We start from the raw sequence: 19,910 nt of genomic DNA on the forward strand, positions 1-19,910 counted from the left end.
ATATTTGAAACTTTATCAAACAAATTTACTAACATTGCCTACATGGTTCATTGGGTCGGTGTCTTCATAAGTGCAGATTTTAACCTCATTGTAGCCTTAATTAGACAAGCCATAGAACTTATTATCAAAACATTTTTGATAAGAAAATGCACAAGCCTATCCGTTCACTGGAACTGAGTGCTTTTTGTGTAATATTCTCTTCTAATCAAGTAAACCGTTTCTGAAAAGGAAGAAAAATTACCATCAAATCATTTTGTATTGAGTAAATATTGTCAGTAAATGGATTATATTAGGAGATTCGTAACAATGAATTCTCTTTCATGGGTGAAAACTGTGGGAAAATACCGGAGTAATGAAGTGAGATTTTTGGTACGTGTGTTTTTCTTCTTTCCGCTTGGTTTTTGCTTATTTTCAAAACATCAAGTGCAAACGAACAATGATTTCCAAGCACCATCATACAAGTGTAACATAAGCATCTTCTGGAGCCCGATAACGAATATTGGCCATTGATTCCCCTTGCAAAGAATCGCTTATTGGGAACCCTGAAGATAGCATACGTCAACCACGAATTTGAGGGAGTGTTCCATCATGGCTTCAAGTGTCCCCAACAGTCTCAGACATAAAAACATGTTTGGATTTTGTGACTTCATGGCCGCGAAAGCCACGATTGTCCATAACATCACTTGGCCTACAAGCTTTGCCCTCAAATAAAACTATACAATGGAAAAGGTGCCCCTTTCTTGGGATTCATAATGTAACTCAGATGTAAACTCTCAAGACCAAGGTTTCTATTCATGAGGTGTTTTTTATTGTTGATTGGGACACAATGGTTGAAAACATGAGTCGTTCAAAAGGTTCGAGTTCTTCTCAAACTAGCACTGATAGAGTCGGCAAGTCTCGCAATGCTCTGGGATGAAATCTTCTTAACATTAAATCTATTTACTCATTAACAGCAGCATCATTATAAAAAAGAATGGCAATATTCACTCACACAAAAATCAGACTACGACACGAAAATAATATCAACGCAATAAAATTCCACTAATTCCACATGCTATTTCGGAGGAAGGGAATCTTGTCCTTATCCTCTTCCTCTTCGTATTTGTATTCTAGTTCTCCTCAGGGAAAGAACGGGATGATGATCAGACCCCTTGCTTAGGAGGACACAAATCCGGCTTCTCGTTGGTCAAGCCGCCCTCTGAAAGGGAACACAGAAAGAGAGAAACGCCAAATTATTCAGGTACAATTGTCCGTGAAATGGGGCTTCTATAGGCCTCGGGCCTGAGTAGGCCGGCCAAAAACGAGAAGAGGGAAGGTTCAGCATTGACGATAACAATATGAAAAAGAATCGAGCCGTGGCTCGACCTTTTTTGTACGGTAGGCGCCACTACTCCAGGTGCTAAGCGATAACTTATCATCCGTTTGTCTGGCTTCTGCAATTCTCAGAATGGTTTCTAGGACGCCTTGTTTTTGTGGCCAAGTTCATTGCATTTTTAAAGGGTATAGTAAACCGTTGACAAATGCTTTTGAACTACCATGCTTTTTTCGGTGTTTTTTCTCGTGAATTGCAATTTGCTCCTAAGTAGAAAGGAACGGCTTAAACAGAACACGTGAGCACGTGGAGGAACGGGATTTTGGGCGAGTTGGTCGATCGTGAGGAAAAGTCTTGGGTTACCAATTACGGGAGAGAGAGATCATGAAGGTAGTACAAGGGCCACTAGCCAGCCAGGAGTACATTCCACGCCCAACTTCCCAAGGACTTTGTGGTGGTAGTAAGCCGCATGGAGGATGAATGAGAGAGCATTTACCAGTACTCAGTGTTGAGTAAACCTAGTACCAGAGAGGAAACAATGGTGAACCCAATATGTATGGATTGGTGTCCCTCCTCTTCATCCTCTGCATATGATATGTATTGAGGCTTGGTTCACTTCATCGCTTGTGTCGAGAATCGAGATGAATGAAGATGCCACATCGGCATTATGTCAACATGAGCGAGCTTTTTGAGTCACCGCAAAATGAACCACAGAGGCAGAGAGGCACAGAATGAAGGAGTTTTCCCTTGTCTTGTGCATTTCGAAAAAGCCTGTCGGAAAAAACTCACCGAGGCGCGAGGGTTGATTCCAAGATTTCAACCCAAAAATGAGACACAACAGAGGGGAAAAGGTGGAATCTGATTTATTCAGGATCCCGAATGGCCTTTGTTGTCCACGCACTTTTTGTGCCGGGCTGAGCCCTGCTTATGTCAGAATTGACTTAGTGCCCTCGGCTTTCCACCTTTCACGTTCTAAATCCTCCCTCCCATTTTTTTGTGTAAAGACCCAAGGGTTTTCGCCACAACTGGTTTACGAGGGAATTTTGTCGTCAATTTATCCAACGAGGTTCGTGGAACCTGCTGCTTGCATTTCTACACCCGTCTCACTCATTTTAAGCCATCCCGACCCTTTTGAAACCAATTTAGCTAGCCAGCAACAAGGTCTTGGTTGCATTTTTCCAAGATCTGCCTTGACTTGGAAAGTTTCCCACCACCATTCTTAATGGACCCATGAGAAACGACGCTCCTATTGCACTCTTCCTAGGAATATTATTAGGCACGAGCAATACTGGAACTTACCCTTCCCGGCCGAAGAGGTTACTTTCTTAGAGCTGTCTTCTTCCCCGTTGTTGGGTGATTTCTTCAACTTCAGATTCCTGAACTTGTTCTGAATCAGCTTGGCGGCATTGTCCTCCTCAACTGATCCATCCAGTCCCATGGCTTCGCCCATGGCCTCTCCAACCGACTTCTTGCGTTCCATTTCTTCTTTCAAAGAGTCCAAGTTGGTATCGAATCCCACGGAGGTTGTTCGTACCTTGGTCTGTTTCAACTGATCCTTCAGAGAAGACTTGAGGGCTTGGAGGGCTTCTTGATCGCGTTGAAGCTCTTCTTCGTCCCTTCTCGCGGCTCGATCTTCCAGATTGGATTTGTTGAACTGAAAGGCGAAGGCGGAGAGGACGCATTGAAGGGACGCAAGCAAGCAAGCAAGCACACACGCACGCACACACACACTCACTCACTCACTCACCCACGAGAACGTCCTGTGTATACAGGATGGGAGTGATAGTGAGTAGTTCTCCCGCCCATTCGTGGGCCTTAGACTGCGCACAGATTCTAATGCAAATACATGGTTTGGAGAGGACACGGCAAAAAAACGCCAAAGAGAGTTATTCAGATGGGAATTTCTCCGACATCAATAAGACAAGAAGGGAGAGTTGTCGTTCGTTGCAATCACATTAGGATGGAACCTTGTGGACTTGGGTGGTTTGCCTCCTTCCATTCTCTACTTCGACGAAGGCTATGTACCTACATACATCCGTCCGTTTATACGTACGTAGGTACGTACGTACGTACGACAAGCACTGTGATTACTTCGAGTTCACCTCAATTGTAGATGGATGACCTTTTATTGCAAGTGAGATAGAAAGAGAGAGATTCTGTCAGTCTGAGTCAATCAGCAATCTCAGTGATGGACTCCAAAACGTAGAAGCTTCGGCAATATCTCTGATATAATATCAGTCTAAAGCCCACCGTGGTGTTGATCTGGCACGCTACACACTTCCTTCTTTAAGTGAAATTTATTGCCATGCTCAACCTAGTTTAGTGGGAGCTGGCATCAAAATCGGGTTTCAAAGTCGTTTCGCTAAAAGTAAGAAGGCACATTTCCTTGGTTTAAATTGCTTTAAAAGTTTCCCGTTTTTTTGCTTGGAGCAATCAGGTTTTCAGAGCTACAAGAATTGCTACCAACTTTGTCAGTCAGTTTGCATTCGTTTCAACAAGCCTGGCAAATTCCAAACCCGAAAGCGCAAATATTTTTCCTGCCTATACCACCTAAAGTTCTGACATGGTTAAAGCATTCGGTCAAGATGATTCGAATTGGCAGGCATTTGGCAGGGCTTTAGTTCGGCCATTATCTACCCAATCAGGTCCTTATTTTTTTCTGGCTCGTTGCAAAATCTTCTGATATTGAATGCTCAGGAAATTTTTCTATCGACCAAGGTAGTTTCTGGTTCTGACTCTGACTCTGCCCAAGCGAGCTCAGAGGGCCATAAGGGAGCCCCGAATTAATTGAGTCGGCAATTAAGGTCCTTAAATCAGAATGTCAAACCAAAAGTGTCCCATTCCGTTGTCCAATCCTGGGTCCGTACCTTGAAAATGGGTCGTTCCTTTTCGGGCTTCATCAGATTCCTCTCGACCAATTTCCTCCACAGGACCTCGCCCACACCCCCACCATGATGATCGTCTTTCCCCGTGAATGCATTCGAGCCCTTTCCCGAGCCGCCCTTATTCTTGTTGGCCTGAAGTTGAAGGAGCCTCTCGTGTCTCTTAATGAGGGAAGCCACTTTCGTGTGTTTGAACAAAATGGCCTCGGTCAACGGAGTCTGGCCCCATCTGCAACGATGATAGACGAACAATTAGTAAGATGTTTAGGGTTTCTCGTCCTAGCTCAGCTCGTCTGCAACATCATTAGGTGACCTGGACACCTGTCAGGAATGCGGTTGTAAGCAAAAAAAAGTACAATGATGAATCAAAGTCAATACGTAAAGCACTCAACTTGCTCTTCCGGAAAAGTTTGAAATTCGAGTGCTTATTCAAATCAGACCCCATTTGAAGGAATGCATGCTCTCTTCACGTACCTGTCCTTGGCGTCCGAGTTGACCTTGCATTCTTCCAGCAGGAATTTGACACATCTCAAATGACCCTCGGCAGCGGCCAAATGGAGGGCTGTTCGTCCATCGTAGTCGCCGAGATTCATATCCACGCCTTGTTGGAAAGCGCTGGAATAGGGATGAGATCCCGAGGGCATCAATGGAAAGCATATTCATGAACACAACTAATGAATAATGAACACTTTAGGCGTGTCAACACGGGGACCATCGCAACAGAGGACGAGTTCCTTTGTTTTTAGATTTTGTACGATGGCCAGAGGGCTTACATAGCTAGGAATGTGACTAGTTGAAATACAAATGGAAAAAGCTGCATTACCGGAATTTGGGGGGAGACGAACGAAGAAAATGACGCAAATTTGGCACAACATCCCATGCTCAGGATGTTCCTGGGCGCTTGGAGTTGTACTCCAACTACTGTGTGCTACCTACGTACAGTAACTTGTAACGTACTCGAACTTGTCGGCTATCGGATGAGTAAATGAGGCCGACGACGTCTATTTGTAGTATCTGTGTAGGTATATCGTGTATCTCGTTGCCAAGAAGCTGTAATTCAGCTATTTGCATATCAAGATCATTAAGCGGATATGTGCTCGCAACAACCATACCGATCAATCCGAACACGCAAATAATTGGGCGAACAAGACGACTTTCTGTCGTCATAAAAAGCTTGCACTTCAGAGACTGAGAGATTAGAGAGACGTATTTGCTGATGTTCCCTTTTTTGCCGAACCCCGAAATTCATGGGAGTTTTCTAACCCAAACGACATGCCAATCGATTTAGTGTGGCACGGATATTTGCAGCTATTTGAATGCGACCTCATCTGTCTCCGGTGTCATTTAAGGGCTTGATCATCTCGTTTCTAATCCCTCTGTACTAGATGCACGTTTGTGTGGATATGTGCTGAAGATAAATCACCTGTTCAGAGCGGTCTCATCCCCCGCAGAAGCGGCCATCAATAAATGAATGATGAGTTGACTGGCCACTTCGTACTTGTTTTTGGTTGGATCCACCAACGAGCAAGATCCATCGGATAACTCTCCTGAGACCTGGAATGCACAAAGTGTTCATTCATCGAGCAGCACTTTAGTAGCTTCGTTTGTGTACTGCAATGACGACTTCGTGAGTCGGTGAAAGGGCACACTGTAAATCCAGAGCTTATTTATAGACACCACACGGACAAAGACAAGGCCATCCATGGAGGAAGATTGACCATAAATGACTTTGCACCCCGTGTTCCCATCGGAGATGAGTGCGTCGCAAAGGCTCTAATGGCGGCATTTGTTCCGAGATTGCCCTTGCTTTAGCATGATATGTACACTATGTGTTGTACTGTACTGCACAGTAGTTTGGTTGGCATACGAACTCACTGATGTTCATGGACGCACAGGAGCACTACTGTATATACTATGTAGATCTCTGTGCTCTGAGCGCGTTGGTCTTACTTTATGGAAGTTGTAGAGTCGGACAAATTCCTCGCAAAATTGAACCCCTCGTACGGTGTTCCCCATTTCGTCCAAAGGAGGCGACCAAAACGTAATGCCCATGACATTGGGTATCACCAACACGAGTGTTCCACTCACGCCAGATTTGGCGGGCAATCCGACCTAAAAGCGAGGAAAAAAGTCCCATCATTTATCTTGGCCAAAGAAACCTCGTCCGTTCTGCCACCTCGTTATCTGGAACTGTCAAAACGGATAGTGGTGGTAGGGTGTTGCTCTTAGCTGGCTGAAATGGCAAATTTAAATGGGAATGCTCTCCACCCATTTCCCAAGATTACAGCCCACTGGAGAGACCTAAACCGTCGTGATCACTCGACTTGTTTTCGTCCTTGGTCGGTTTTCCCTTCAGAGAATTCGATGAATGGATCGACCGGGAAATTCAATTACCTTGAAAGCAAAGTCACCCGAGTAGTTGTAGAGACCGCAACTAAGCATCAGGGACAATACATTGCGGACCGCATCTGGGGCCAACATTCGTTTGTCTGTGGTCGGGCACACGCCTCCATTGGCCAAGGTCGCGGCGATGACGCTCTCTGATTCGCATGTCATTTCCAAGGAACAGAGCTGGAATGGATTGGAACAAGTATGATGACGGCATCACGATCATAAAAATATCTTACATTTTGTCTTTTCTTCTCCTCTCTCTCCCTTTTTTTATCCGAGATATTTACAAGAAAAACAAAAGAAACCCGAGAGACGAGTAAGATTAATTCCCTAAAGATTGGAACAATTTCCACTTATCCTCTTCTGTTGGCGACAATGGTAGATAAGGCGCCAGAACCGATCTTCCTTTCAAGGAGAAAGGCCAAGTGGAACATGAACTTCGGTGAGCTTTTGTGAAAACTTAAGTGTCCCCTTTTCAACCTGATGGCTGCTGGGTTTTGGTACTCTCAAATGTGAACAAATCCCTCTTTGACGGGAAAAATCTTATTGACATTCGTAAGTGTGTATGTAAAGCCTTGACTAAAGGCCATCACTTTGTCCTACGCACCTGGAAGTAGAAGTCCAGAGTGTTGGGAATGTTGATTTCCCCGGGAGGATAACACATATTTTCGCGCATGAAGTAACCTAGGGCGCTGTTCCGATCGGCAGAATCGCGTTCCGACAAAAAGATCGAGTTGTTGAAACCCAGGTATTCGCCTCCGGCCATTTGCTGAAATCACCCCGGCAAAAGTCGACGTGTATTTTTGAATGCATTTTCAGGCCACTCCTGCCAACCTTGACCTATCCATACCTTGAAGAAATCGAATACGTAGTCGTACTTCTGGGCCATGTTCATCTCGGGCTTGAGCAAGTACAATAAGATGGACGAAGACATAATGGCTCCCGAGTTCACCATGGGATTGTGAGGTTGATCTGGAATATTGGATTCAGTCACATTAGTAGCCATTAATCCAATTGGACGATGAACTCTTCGCCTTTTCCTCCGTTCATGCTTCAAGCTCTATCCACGGGAAAGGCTTCAAGACGAATCAAAAAAATGAGCCTGGGATGATTTCCCTTTACTTGCACTAATAACCTCCAATCTCGAAACATCTTTCATCATAGTACATCACTACATACATGTAGTCTAAGTATATGCATTGTACTTGTATATTGCACTATGTATCTTACTATTGTGGTCTAATACGATTTCGTTGAACATCCTTCCAGACGGTTCTCGTCCCTGGTATTTGTGAACCACATCGGTTCCCAACTCCGACAAGGTGAGGGCGTAAGTAATGGGCTTGCTGAAACAGAGCGAGACTTTGAAGGAAAATGCCACAGCGGGTCTACTAGCGCATAGCCCCAATACAATGTGGAAGCTTTGCCCTCTTTCCAATTCTTTCACGGTCGCTCTCTGAGCAAGCAAAGGTTTTGGAGAATAAAAGCTGAACTGTCGGAGTTGTCAAAAGGACATGAGTGTTGTACTGTAAGTGTTGAGAGCCTATTTGAAATTGATACATTGATAGTGTTATGTAGGTAGAGAATGCTTTTATAGTTAGCTGATCAAAACAGCCAAGAGTTTGAGATGAAGAGGACAAAATTAGGAAAGGCAAGATAATACTTTTGATACCTAGAATATAAAATATAATCAACGCTCTCTCCCTTTCACTTTCGAACGATAGTTCTTGGAAGACAAACCAGATCAAACTAAAGGTGTATCAATAGTTCTTTCGTATATTAGTCAGTTTTAGTATTCATGGCTTGACAAATGTATTTATCATCTAGAAAGCTTTACCCTTTCCAATTTTTACATGCTACAAGACACATCATTATTCTAGTCCTCAGCAAGGATAATTATCAGGAAAATCAACTACCTAGAGGGTCAAAAGTCATAAGAACCACCGTGAGGACTAGAAAGGAGATCGAACCTGGTAGATTGGATGGTAAATTTGTCGTGAACATCCCCGATGGAGAACCGTTGGCCATCCACGGTACAAATGGAAATACCCCACTTGTCACTGGGAACGCGAGCCAATTGAGGGATGTAAGCGGCAGGCTATGGAACAAACAAACGCAAACAAATAGAATTGAAGCTCAATCTTAATGGACCATTAAGGCTCTCGTTAGGTTCCTCGCTAATCTTGAACGAAGTTCGTTCTCTCCAAAGCCAAGTCTGTGTTTCATTTCTTGATTCGAAGACTGCACTTGATTGACAAATCAAATCATGGAAGTTCATAACAAGCTTAATCGTTGTTCTTGCAAACTCGACAGACTTGTCTCGAAAAAAGAAGCTGAACGGGAGGAAGTTCCACAAACACGAGGTTTGAGCACTGAGTTGTGATATGGTATCAATTCCAGTACGGCTTTCCAATACTCGGATTTCTTCGAAAATTGTGTTATCGCAAATATTTGATAAAGTTTTACTTTCGGACTCAACTTCGAGTAAGGAATGAGAGCCAGGTATCGAAATGGCGATCAAAAAAAAAGAAATTCAAAAGATCCTCCAAACTACAAAACTCACGGCACCATCAAAGTTGGACTTGAGCTTCTCATAAAGCCCCGTGACGCTATTGCAAAAGCTATCGAATTCCGGGATGACGAGATCATTGCGGAAAATCTTGGCTATTAACGGGAGGTTGGCTCCAATAGCGTAGCGAAATTGCTCGAAATCCAGCATGAGATTCTCCAATGCTCCATTGGGTTTGTTCCTGAAGGACTTGAATCGCTTTATCACCTCGGCCAAACGAGGATCGCTCATGGGTCGAACCCCGGTTCGGCTAATCTCCTGAAGCAAAGGAAACAAAAGCAATTATGAAATTGGATTCTTTCGTCGTCGTCGAAAGAGTTCTTGTTGTTGTTGTTTTGACTGACTAACCTCAACGAATTTCCGGATCGAGGCCTTAGGTCCGTCTTGACAGAGGGCAAAGAGCATTGCCTCGAACTTTCCGCTAAAACAATCATACATAAATAGAGAGAGAGAGAGAGACAAAGATGGATGGATCGTTGAACATCTCGAGTTTCTGCACACATTCATTTGAAATATTTTCTTTGTAATCGAAAGTGACAGCATTTCAAACACATTCTCCACTCTTTGGCACGAGGAGAGAGAGAAAAGAAGAGAATGCACTAGGTTTCATTTATCTTCTTAGATGGGGCATTCGACCATCCGTAAGTATATACTACAATGATCCACGATTGTGTGCTAACAGGTATCGTGGACCATACAAAAGGCCCAAGTCCTCAACTGCTCTATTATTTCATCATATGTCAAATGCAAAAAAACGTATGTATGTATAGACAGGTTCGTTAGAAATACAGTATAGGAGGATGTAGGCTTGAATTAATGTAAAGCAGTCTTATGTAATTATGATTGCATTTGATTATGCTTTAGCAGATTTAATCGAAATAATTCGATTCTAAATTTCAATTCAATTGTCAGGTGCTATTCGGAGCAAAGTTTTGACGGATCTATAACACACAGCAGATCTAGGTATTGCTAATATAAATCTGACTTTTTCTTTTGCCAATCATTGGACCAAAAGGAGAATGAAAGTAAATGATAATTCATTGAATTACAATTTGATGGCACTAATTGTAAGTAATTGCAGTTTAAAATCGAGTTGTTGTAGTTAACCCAAAAGCACTTTTTGTATGATTGTTCCAAATTATGGTTCAAAAGTTATTGACATTAGTTTTGAATTCGTATTACACCAGTCATTCTTTTCTATCACGACGTGATCTGCTTTGAAAAAAACAGCTTTTACATAAGAAGTTGAACCAAGCATCTTGATGTACATCCTATGCCATTGCAAAGCATCAGAATATCCCCTGCCACACAATTTTTGATCCAGATCGACCACATGTTATATCACCAAACCCGGTAATTAATTGTACCACTTTTGCAAGATTCCCCCCCCCCTTGTAATAAATACATTAAATCTCGCTTCATCATTATGCAACCTTGTAATGGCCGGCCAGAAACGAGTCTGATGAAGTGCTGTACATAATCAACCCAAGCATTCCATTCCAAACTGGGTTTTCTTCCCTCAACGGTCAAGTTGAAAAGATCATTTCGTTGCCCCAGAAAAGAAGATGCTATCGCACGCAGAGACGGTGCAAGATAAATGGCACTCGCTGTAGAAATGTACGATTACGTATTGTACATGTGTGTACGTTCCCAGTAGGGTCAGTTTAACACGGCTCTCTATTTTTCAGCATGACCTGCCTTACAGTGTTGCCATCAAAGGTTCTGGTTATTCAGGTTCTGCTGAGATTTGAACTCATGAGAGATCATTAACGCTGTTACCGAGTACTTACCTCTTCTGAGAGCTGTCCATGGTCGGGATGGATAGGGGCTCTCGATTGACGTCACGAAAAGAGAACCAGTTCAAGGATCAGAGTCTAAAATAGGAAAAAAACGATCTTAATCTGAGTGTTCAAGCACCTTTCTCTATAGTTGATTCAATCGTTCCCTTCATTTAAGCACGGGTGTGACTTCCAGCACTTTTAAGTGTGAAATAAGGCATGGAAATTGGTCTTCATGCGGAAAGTTATTTGTACGATAACAGGAAAAAAGAGTTTGGTTTGACTACAAAACTTAAATCGAGCATAAAGTAGTGCTTTGAAGTATTGACTCTCACAAATTGCAATTTACACTTGAAAGTTGTCAAGTGGATGGAAAATGGCAGTGCGTGTCTGTCCTGAACAGAAGTGAAAACATTTCCCAAGGGATTTGAACAGATCCGGCGTCCTAGGGACTGTTGAACTAATATTGCTTTCCATGATTTCGGATGTTCAAGTTCGCCACGGCTTATTCAATCATATCGCTTCAATGAAGATTGAATACACCCAATGGCATGTTTTTCACCCACGAAGTGAATCACAAGGTATGTTATGAGCTTGCAAAAGATGGGACAGAGCACAAAGGGTCAAGTGACTGCGGACTCACTAGGATCGTGCCAAGATCGTTTTTATTCCCTTGAATCTGAGCGTTGGGTAATTGAATGCGGATCATCATTTCGCTCGTTTACGGATTCTGGACACGGGTGAATGAATGCCTTTTGTTTCCCTGTTTGTGATTGCTTGATCTGATGACGTGACAACTTAACCACTCACCTGAGAGATGGGTAATTGGATCGAACACAATCCGTTTCTGACTTGGCAAGTCTCGGGGCCTTTGAGTTTAGCAAGACACACACGACATTGCACGGGTTGTTTTTTGCAAGTCCTCTCGGGTGTTTAGTGAGGCTGCATGTACAGGTATGTTAAAATGGTGTTTTGGAACCAAACTAAGTCTAATCTGGTGTCGTCTTGAGCACCGTCCAATCAGGAATACTGCTGGTACCTGTCCTCATCGTCGTCTCAGTAGTTCTTTGAGTGGTGGTAGTGACGGTGGTATCGGTCGTCTTGGTTATTGTCCCATTGTGGAGCCGATTCATGGCCTCGTCAAAACAACCATGATCGGGGTTTGTGTGTGTGTGTGTTCGCGCGTGAGATCTTCAGAACCATCGATGGTTTCATGAGGCTACCTGCAAACGTCGCCTCCAAGAAGATTGTCAAAACCAGTGGAGAACACTTGAGATGACCTGCCCGAAGAACACGTTGCTCACTCGGCTTCGAAACTGGCTTGAATCTTGGGTTTCGTACGGATGGTCATTTTGAGACTCAGATTACGGCCGTGATTAAAAGATTTGCTCCTAAGACTCTGTGCATTCAACAACTACTTATCGTGGATACATACGAACGTACATGACCCGAACTGGGGATTCGGGTCGTCCTTCATCAGCATTTGTGAAAAATCACTTCCCGGTTCAAACCAACCCAATCGTCCTTTTGATATGTTTTCGTGCGCGAAATTCATCTTGTTCTGCTCCTTTCGCTTCATAGAATTGTTTGAGAGGTGGTCTGGTTCATTCCATTTGTCTCCCAATTTCTGAACTGATTCATGCTTGACTAAACTTGGCATGCAGAGGTCATCACGTGTGATATGGGGGGGGAATGTTGCGTCTACGGCAAGTCATGGATAAGAATGTTCCCCCCCTGCCCCCTCGCCTCCTCTCTCCTTCCCCCTCTTTAAAATGAGTTAATTTCAAGGCCCTCTCCGGTAGTCTGAAAAATGCATGGTGAATTCACGAAATTGTTTTGAAATCTCCTGGTTGATATTTTGCTTCCGTTGCTCGCCCTCGCCGCCGTCCTTTCCCTCGAAACCGAGATGTCGGATTGCGGTGCCGCCCGCCTTCTCGTCGTTTCCTCGCCACGCGCTTTTTGTGGTCCTCGGAAGTGTGTGTGAAACAATTCAAATTCGTTTTGTTTTGCACATTCTTCCGGCCACGCTTTCACTTTCCGGTGCTTTCGGCGTCGTCCTGATCAAAGATGAAAGGCGATATTTGTCGCCGGTCAAGAGTAGTATGATGATCATGATGAAGATGATGATGATCATCAGGGGTATAAATACCGACTGGGACAGCATCCTCGAATCAATAGTTGTTGACCGGGATCCGATCAAGTTGCCCAGTTGTTTGGAAGAGACGAAATACACAATGCAGTCTGTCAGTGAAAGGGTGTCTATCCCTGAGGAGGAAGAGGACGGCCATTTTGAGGCTCCCACCAAGAAATTTGAGCATGCGGAAGTGCTCCCATGGAACATCTTGGAGTCCCCTCCGCCGTTGGACGGGAAGATCAAGAAGGAGTTCCTGCCCTTCGAAGGATCGTGGTGTATGATTGCCATGGAAAATGTGGAAACTTATTTGCGGGTAAGGTTTCAACCATTTCGTATGTTTGACGAGTCAAGACACTCGAACGCTCACTTGATAGGTCTTGGTGGAAAAAAAAATGGTTGTTGAACAGGTTTGGATTGAAACACTGTCCGGAGAATAAGACTTCTTTGGCGAATTCTTGACCGGACAATGGATCGGACAATGGAGACACGAATTTGTCGTTTGAATTCAAAGACCAGAAGGCAAAACCTTGCAACAATATACATCGTTTTATTTAGAATAGAACACACGAACTTGAATGCGCTTTCATTTGAGTTTAGACCAAGCGTTATTGTCACACTGTGACAAAGGACAAATCCCTTCTTGTTAAGCTGCTCTTATGAAAAATGTTTCCCTTAGGCAATCGGAGTCACTCCTTTAATGGCACAGATGGTGGTTCGATCTGAATACTTGATCACAGTCTACGAGGATATTGATCATGCGTGGAAGGTCCTCACTGAAACTAGCATCAAGGCTAAAAATGTCAAAGGATTTAAATGCCGAAACTACAAAATGACCTCCAATAAATTCCACCCAGAGCAACCCAAACCCGAGCTACTCGACGATTGGGACCCAAGGTGAGTGCCCTTTGAAGTCCTCGTCTGCCATTTATTTCCATTGGAATTTGGTTAGCTTCGTTACCATCGCTTTTTCTTGCGAAGCACCCTTGTGAATCGAGGTCGAGGCCGATCTAACTACGAAATAGACGTTCCTTCCGAAATGTCTCGTCTTGAAATAGGACTACATTGAAACCGACGAGTTGTACTTCACACAGCTTTGCTTAATGGAGGCCCAGGATTAGTTTTCTGAAAACCCTGAAATCAAGTACTGCGTAGCTCTACGTACTTGGCATAATTATCCGGATCTCCCTAATAATCCTGAGGTTCAGCCGGCATTTCCAGTTCGTAAGAATGCACGGTTCAGTGGGAAAAATTAGGGTCTCAGGACGTTTAGAGGATGTACTCCTAAAGTACTTCTATTGAGCTTCACATGGATAAACACGTTCTGCTGATGACAGAGGACTAGTAAGTACTTCTAAGTGAAGCGGATCATCCTCTCAGGCCACAAGTAGTCAAAAACACCTATTTCTTTTGGACAACGGTCAAGCTGCATTCATAACAAATCGCTCGATCGATTTTCGACTGACGATCGAGGAGACACACAACCTACGTATGATATCGCCATTCCTAGTACGGTTTACGGTTGATACTGGGGGCCTCCTTGTATTCCTCATCTCTCAGTAGGTAAATTGATGATGTTTGCGTCAAGATGACGAGTCTTTTGTCGCTTTGAGCTCCAGAATCTCACGAAATTCTTGTGAGCTTCTCTTTACTAATCCTCTAAGACAATTCTCGTTCCAAGGAATGACTTAATGAAAGCTGTCACAATGAGGGGAAATGTGATCTGTGTCCCGTTTAAATTAGGATCTGAATTCTGCATAACTATTCCGTTACACCTTGGCGCTCATTGTGAGGATGAAACATCCGTCTGGATATTAATCTCAAAGGAATTTTGGGCCAAGCAACAACTACTTGACACTCTTTCGTCCGAGTGTAGGAGTGGTAACACTATTCAAGGAAGTTTTTATCAGGACAATTCTCTTACTTCCGACTAAACAATTTGAAATTCCATAGGAGGAAATGCCTGGCCATATTGTCTTTCGGCTGTAAAAAATGGAATCTGGCATTTCATTCAAACTCATCAACTCAAATGCTCATAAAGAGAAACCCTGTTGTTCTGTTATGTGAAACCACGTTTGGGCGTGTAACTTAGTAACTTATTGAAGAGCAGTGATCAGTAAATGATTTCTCCTGTCCATTCAAGCATAGACCATTGCACTTGTTAGTGATAATTCATCCACATTTCAGGGCCATTGCCCACTTGATTGGGTTTGCAGCCCTCCATGATTTAGTATCAAGGCTCTCCTCTAAAGGCTGTACGTACCGCGCCAGTGTCGGGTGGAGCTGTCCGGGCAATCTCATAAATTCCTTTTCAAAATGCAATTGATCTTAGAGAATACGAACAGATTGAGTTGGCCATTCAATGCCTAACCAATGTCATTCATAACGGCTTAATTGGATTGGCTGCTCTACCCACAATTACACTTTAAAGGCCATTTTATCACGGTGAGCGCGCGTTTCGTTCTTGCTCTTGAGAAGCCAAGAGACGAGGAAGTGGGTGAAGTCGTGATTCTTCGTTGAAGACACATTGGCCTGTCAAATCGAGTAGACAAATACAATAAGGGGATGGCGAAGGTAAATTCTTTCCCAAAATGACTGGAATCTGGCATGCCTCAGCGAGTGTTGCTCATAAAATCAAAGCCCACCGAGCCTCGGCATACAGCTCAACACACCCAACGACAAGAATATTTTCCGAGGCCGGACGGAAAAGCAATGTCACGGAAAAATCTGCTCACGATAAGAGTCGATCGAGATTATCCATCTTGTATATTTTGCCTTCATCTGTGTGCTCCTTGGGCGAGCTTCGCCGAAAAGTAGAACGTTTGGGAGGTATGTTCCAAAAAATACCAAACTGAAGTTTGCTTTAATCAAGGCCATCTGAGAACCTAGATTCGTCCGGTTCAATCTCCGGGCACAAAGACAGGTATCGAGCGTATTCGAAGTTACTACGTTCGTATTCATGGGCAGGATATGATCGGGAATATTCTACAAAATTGACTTGAAATGACCATTTAGTGTAGTGACTGACGCCTATTCACACGGAACTATTTGTAAGAACGTTATGAATGTGGCGAGACTAATTTCAAATTCCTGACTCTCTCAATGATGTGTGAGATGATGATGGGCGAGATGCTCGCACAAACAGAACATTGGATCGTAATCCTTCGTTTCGCCGCGAGGATCAACAAACAATCCATTACTGCTATGAGAACACATAGCTTTGGAATACTTAAGCCACGCAGGATCAAGGATAAAGTGGTACTTGAATGTTACTGCAGATAAATCTGAGATTAGATGAGCTCTGGTACCGTCAGGTAAATCAATCCGTTCAATAAGCTCGGTTGCATTGAATTTGCGCTCAAGTCAGAAACGTTCACAACACAATGGAGTATGTTGTAGTTTGAGGGGTGGATTGAGGTCAAACATTGCTCCATTGTCACGGTGGGAAAAATGGGTGCATTTTCCAATGATCTATGCACACCTATCAAGATCTGGAGCTTTGAAAAGCCTCTAATAATATGAAACTAGTTGAAGTGTCAGAATCCAATTTTGACGAACAGATCTTCATCTCCGCGTGGACAAATCACCTCCTCTCGAATTCCTTTGCGGTCTTTGTCATTGTTGTAGCTATTCGGCCTTTTTTAGGGAATGAATTGTTGTCGCTCAAAAGGCGGTGCTAGACTGACAAGTCCAATGCAAAAAGAATGAATGCCCGAGAAGTGGAAATGTCTGGCAGCAGTAAAACATAACAAAGAGGCCAAAAAGGCGCATTGATGGAATTTTTGTGTTTCTCACATGAAGAGGTGCGATTACCCATTGTTACTTATTTGCCCATTTATGGGGAGACTTATCTTTCGGCTCAATGGAGTTCGTGTGGCCTTCATGCCTTGCTTGTCCCAATCTTGAGCATTCACTCAATGAATTTCGAATTGTGCTTCCGGTTCTTCAACTTTTAGCGTAGCAACCGTAGTAACGACGAAAAACAAGTCATGTATGAAAGCACTCGTACAAGTGCTTTGCAGTAGGACATCCTGAAGACAGCGGTGTTACCTTCTGGAAGTAAAGCAGAATTGGAATGAAAAAAGGTCAGAGGAACAAGATTAAGGAAAGACAGTTGTTTTTAGTATCATACCTTACAACGAGATTGATCTTTGAACTCTTTGGGATGTTGAATGTTGAATCCTTAAATTTGGCTAATACTTGTACTTGCAATTTAACCAGGTTTCTGATTTAAGAGGCCATGAAATGTTGACAAATTTTGAAGGAGAAAGCAGTCAAATATTTCTTAAATACATGAACACAATTAAAAGCGATATTCCAATTTTCTCAATAGTTCTGGACCGTGACGAGTGTCATCGAAAACTTGACCTGAATTTTTAAGACCAGTGAAGGACAGTCAAAGTTCTTTGTATGTGCGCTGCGTCATGGTTACATATCGATGTCCTCATTACTGAGACATATTGATCTGTTTCTTACGGTGAAATTCTCGGATTTCGATCTCAAATCTCAGGAAACAACTGACTTACCTTGAAACAATAAAGGCTCTGTTTTAAGGTCATGTGAAGGATGTGAAGGTCGCGTTCAAAATGTTGACCGACACCGAGGACAGCGAGTGTTTTTAAGTAGGCAAGTACGTGGCTACAAACACAGAACGGAGAGCAGGATGAACGATGAAATACTCAGATCGAGAGGGAACACGAGATTTTTATCAGAGTGCGGATCCTACTCATATATTTTCTCTGATAATGATCTGGGAGAACATCAAACTTGTACAGGAAGTCATTAGAACTTGAGAATGATCCCAATGATGCCATGATGTCGATCCCACTTCAAAGAGATGACCTGTGAAGATTTTTTTTCTTTTCCATTTGCTTTTGGAAACTGCTCGAGCATTAAATAGGTTACTATCTCAACTACTAACTCTTGATCTCACGACTATTCACCAGATTAATCGAGTTTTTACCCGGTCTATGGTACAAACCATCCTAAATTGTTCGGGTTTGAGAGATGGAGGGAGTATCATTTGAAAAAACGATCAAAAGATCTTTACGGTTGTGAATCTAGAAGTTCAATACAGTATTGTAAGCAGCAAATCGATCTTAAATGGAAGACATTTCCAACTTGCGAATTTCCTCGAACTTTGTGACACACTATCATACGTAGAACTTGAATGCCGTTCTCATATCTCAACGTCTGTTGTGCAATTCACTCATGACTAAACTCACCTGAACCCGCCTTGTCTGAATTATTCAGTACAAGGCTGTTCTGATGTCTTCATTGCATTGTGTTTACAAGTGCCGAGCTCGAAATGAAATGGACACTGAACCCGTTTCAAAGGAAAACTGAGTAAGATAAAGGACGTCTCTATGGTTTTACTTGCAAAAGGTTCCTTGTTAGACCCAATCTGAAGAGAATTCTCGGTTCCTGTTTCCCGATTTGTCCTAATACCTGGCTTCTGTTCTCTTGTTCCAGATTAGTGGTCACTACCGTCACCCTTGAGGATCACGATACTTACGACAAGGTTCTGGTGATGGACCAGATTGCGGAGCAAGACCAAAGACACAACAATTCTTCCACGCTATTTTTTGAAGCCCAAGGCGATAACATGATCATTCGATTAGAGACTGAAAACGGAGTCAAGGCCAAAAGGTTTATGGTGAGACATAAGCCTCAAGACAAGAACGCGAACAACAACATTCGCAAAGTTTCGGCGCCGTTCTAGCGGGCGTCAAAGTACGCTCGCATTGGCTTGCCATCCAAAGGAACATTTATGTTTGGAACATCGAGGAACCAGAAGAGATTGTACGAAAGAATTATCATTATTATCATTATCATCATCACCACTACTATTATCACATAATTATTACTATCAAGATGACGATTAGTTTTCATTTTGTCATTATTATCATTATTACTAGGCCATCCCAGCACGCCTCATTTTTTTGAGATATTCTGTTGTTCACAAACGTGCGAATGATCATAAGTCAGCACTTATGCCCATGTACAACCACTTTGCAAATATGACGTAATACATTCTTAACCAGGATTGAAATGTCTTAAAGAGAAAAAAACCGGCTTTTACAAACGAGGTGGTAAGCAAGATAGACACCATTCAGATTGCCATGTGTACACATTTATCAATCCTTTAATATCTGGACACATTTAGCCCCAAACACTGAGAACACAACGCAGGTTACTTGGTTTTGGCACCTTGTTTCACGGTTTGAGAGACAATTCAACATCACCCTTTTTTCCGCTTTGACTGCTCAGTTCTTAAGGGTTCGAAGAAACGTCCAAAGCATCGAAGATAGCCCAACCGGAGTTGGAAGGAAAATGTGCCGCCCTCAAATGATTCAGTTTTCAGTCTATTTTGAAATTTGAATCGAGTCTCATCTGGCCGGCTCATAAAAGCCTAAGGCCAATAAATCATTTTGCTCGCGCGTATTCGTGTGCGTGACAAAATCAGTTGGGGAGTGGAGAGCTCGTTTTCTGCCGAAACATTCCATCTCTTCGGAGTCTCCGATGACAATGAAGACCGCGTCGGTGGGTTCCAAAGACCTTGGCAGATTCAGCACAAAAGACCATAGCAATATGGGCCTCGCTCGGAGTGGCCTTTCGATCATGGAAGGCCTCCCACTGAGTGAATGAGCTCAAGTCAAGCCGAACGATGTTAGATAGACGCTCGAAAGCTTTGCTCCTTGTGCCAAATCGCCAACGATCCCACGATGACAAATGCTTTTGGGGATCACGATATCATATCAAAAGTAGCTTGAAAGTTATTATTCTTGGGGCGATTCCATAGATGCCAGGAATATTCCAAGTAACTAATATTAGCAGTTTATGCCAT

The 19,910-nt window shown here is 43.1% G+C and overlaps 2 protein-coding genes across 2 annotated transcripts; one reads left to right on the top strand and one right to left on the bottom strand.

The window, feature by feature from the left end:
• Positions 1-785: 785 nt before the first annotated feature.
• LOC131890082 (glutaminase liver isoform, mitochondrial-like) lies at positions 786-11,896 on the bottom strand. The gene is made up of 15 exons (XM_059239358.1): positions 11,743-11,896; positions 10,945-11,028; positions 9,503-9,575; positions 9,149-9,412; positions 8,556-8,683; positions 7,816-7,931; positions 7,436-7,557; positions 7,193-7,354; positions 6,589-6,765; positions 6,145-6,306; positions 5,618-5,748; positions 4,669-4,809; positions 4,180-4,423; positions 2,612-2,966; positions 786-1,198 (listed from the first exon to the last, which is right to left on the bottom strand). Exons 2-15 carry the CDS (start codon positions 10,962-10,964, stop codon positions 1,143-1,145), a joined length of 2,151 nt encoding a protein of 716 aa, XP_059095341.1. The 5' UTR covers positions 10,965-11,028; positions 11,743-11,896; the 3' UTR covers positions 786-1,142.
• Positions 11,897-12,116: 220 nt separating this feature from the next.
• On the top strand, positions 12,117-19,109 carry LOC131890083 (uncharacterized). The gene is made up of 3 exons (XM_059239359.1): positions 12,117-13,379; positions 13,743-13,960; positions 18,536-19,109. Exons 1-3 carry the CDS (start codon positions 12,747-12,749, stop codon positions 18,783-18,785), a joined length of 1,101 nt encoding a protein of 366 aa, XP_059095342.1. The 5' UTR covers positions 12,117-12,746; the 3' UTR covers positions 18,786-19,109.
• Positions 19,110-19,910: the final 801 nt, after the last annotated feature.

The sequence above is a fragment of the Tigriopus californicus genome, chromosome 11, assembly GCF_007210705.1.
Source record: "Tigriopus californicus strain San Diego chromosome 11, Tcal_SD_v2.1, whole genome shotgun sequence".
In the NCBI taxonomy this organism is placed as follows: Eukaryota; Metazoa; Arthropoda; class Copepoda; order Harpacticoida; family Harpacticidae; genus Tigriopus; species Tigriopus californicus.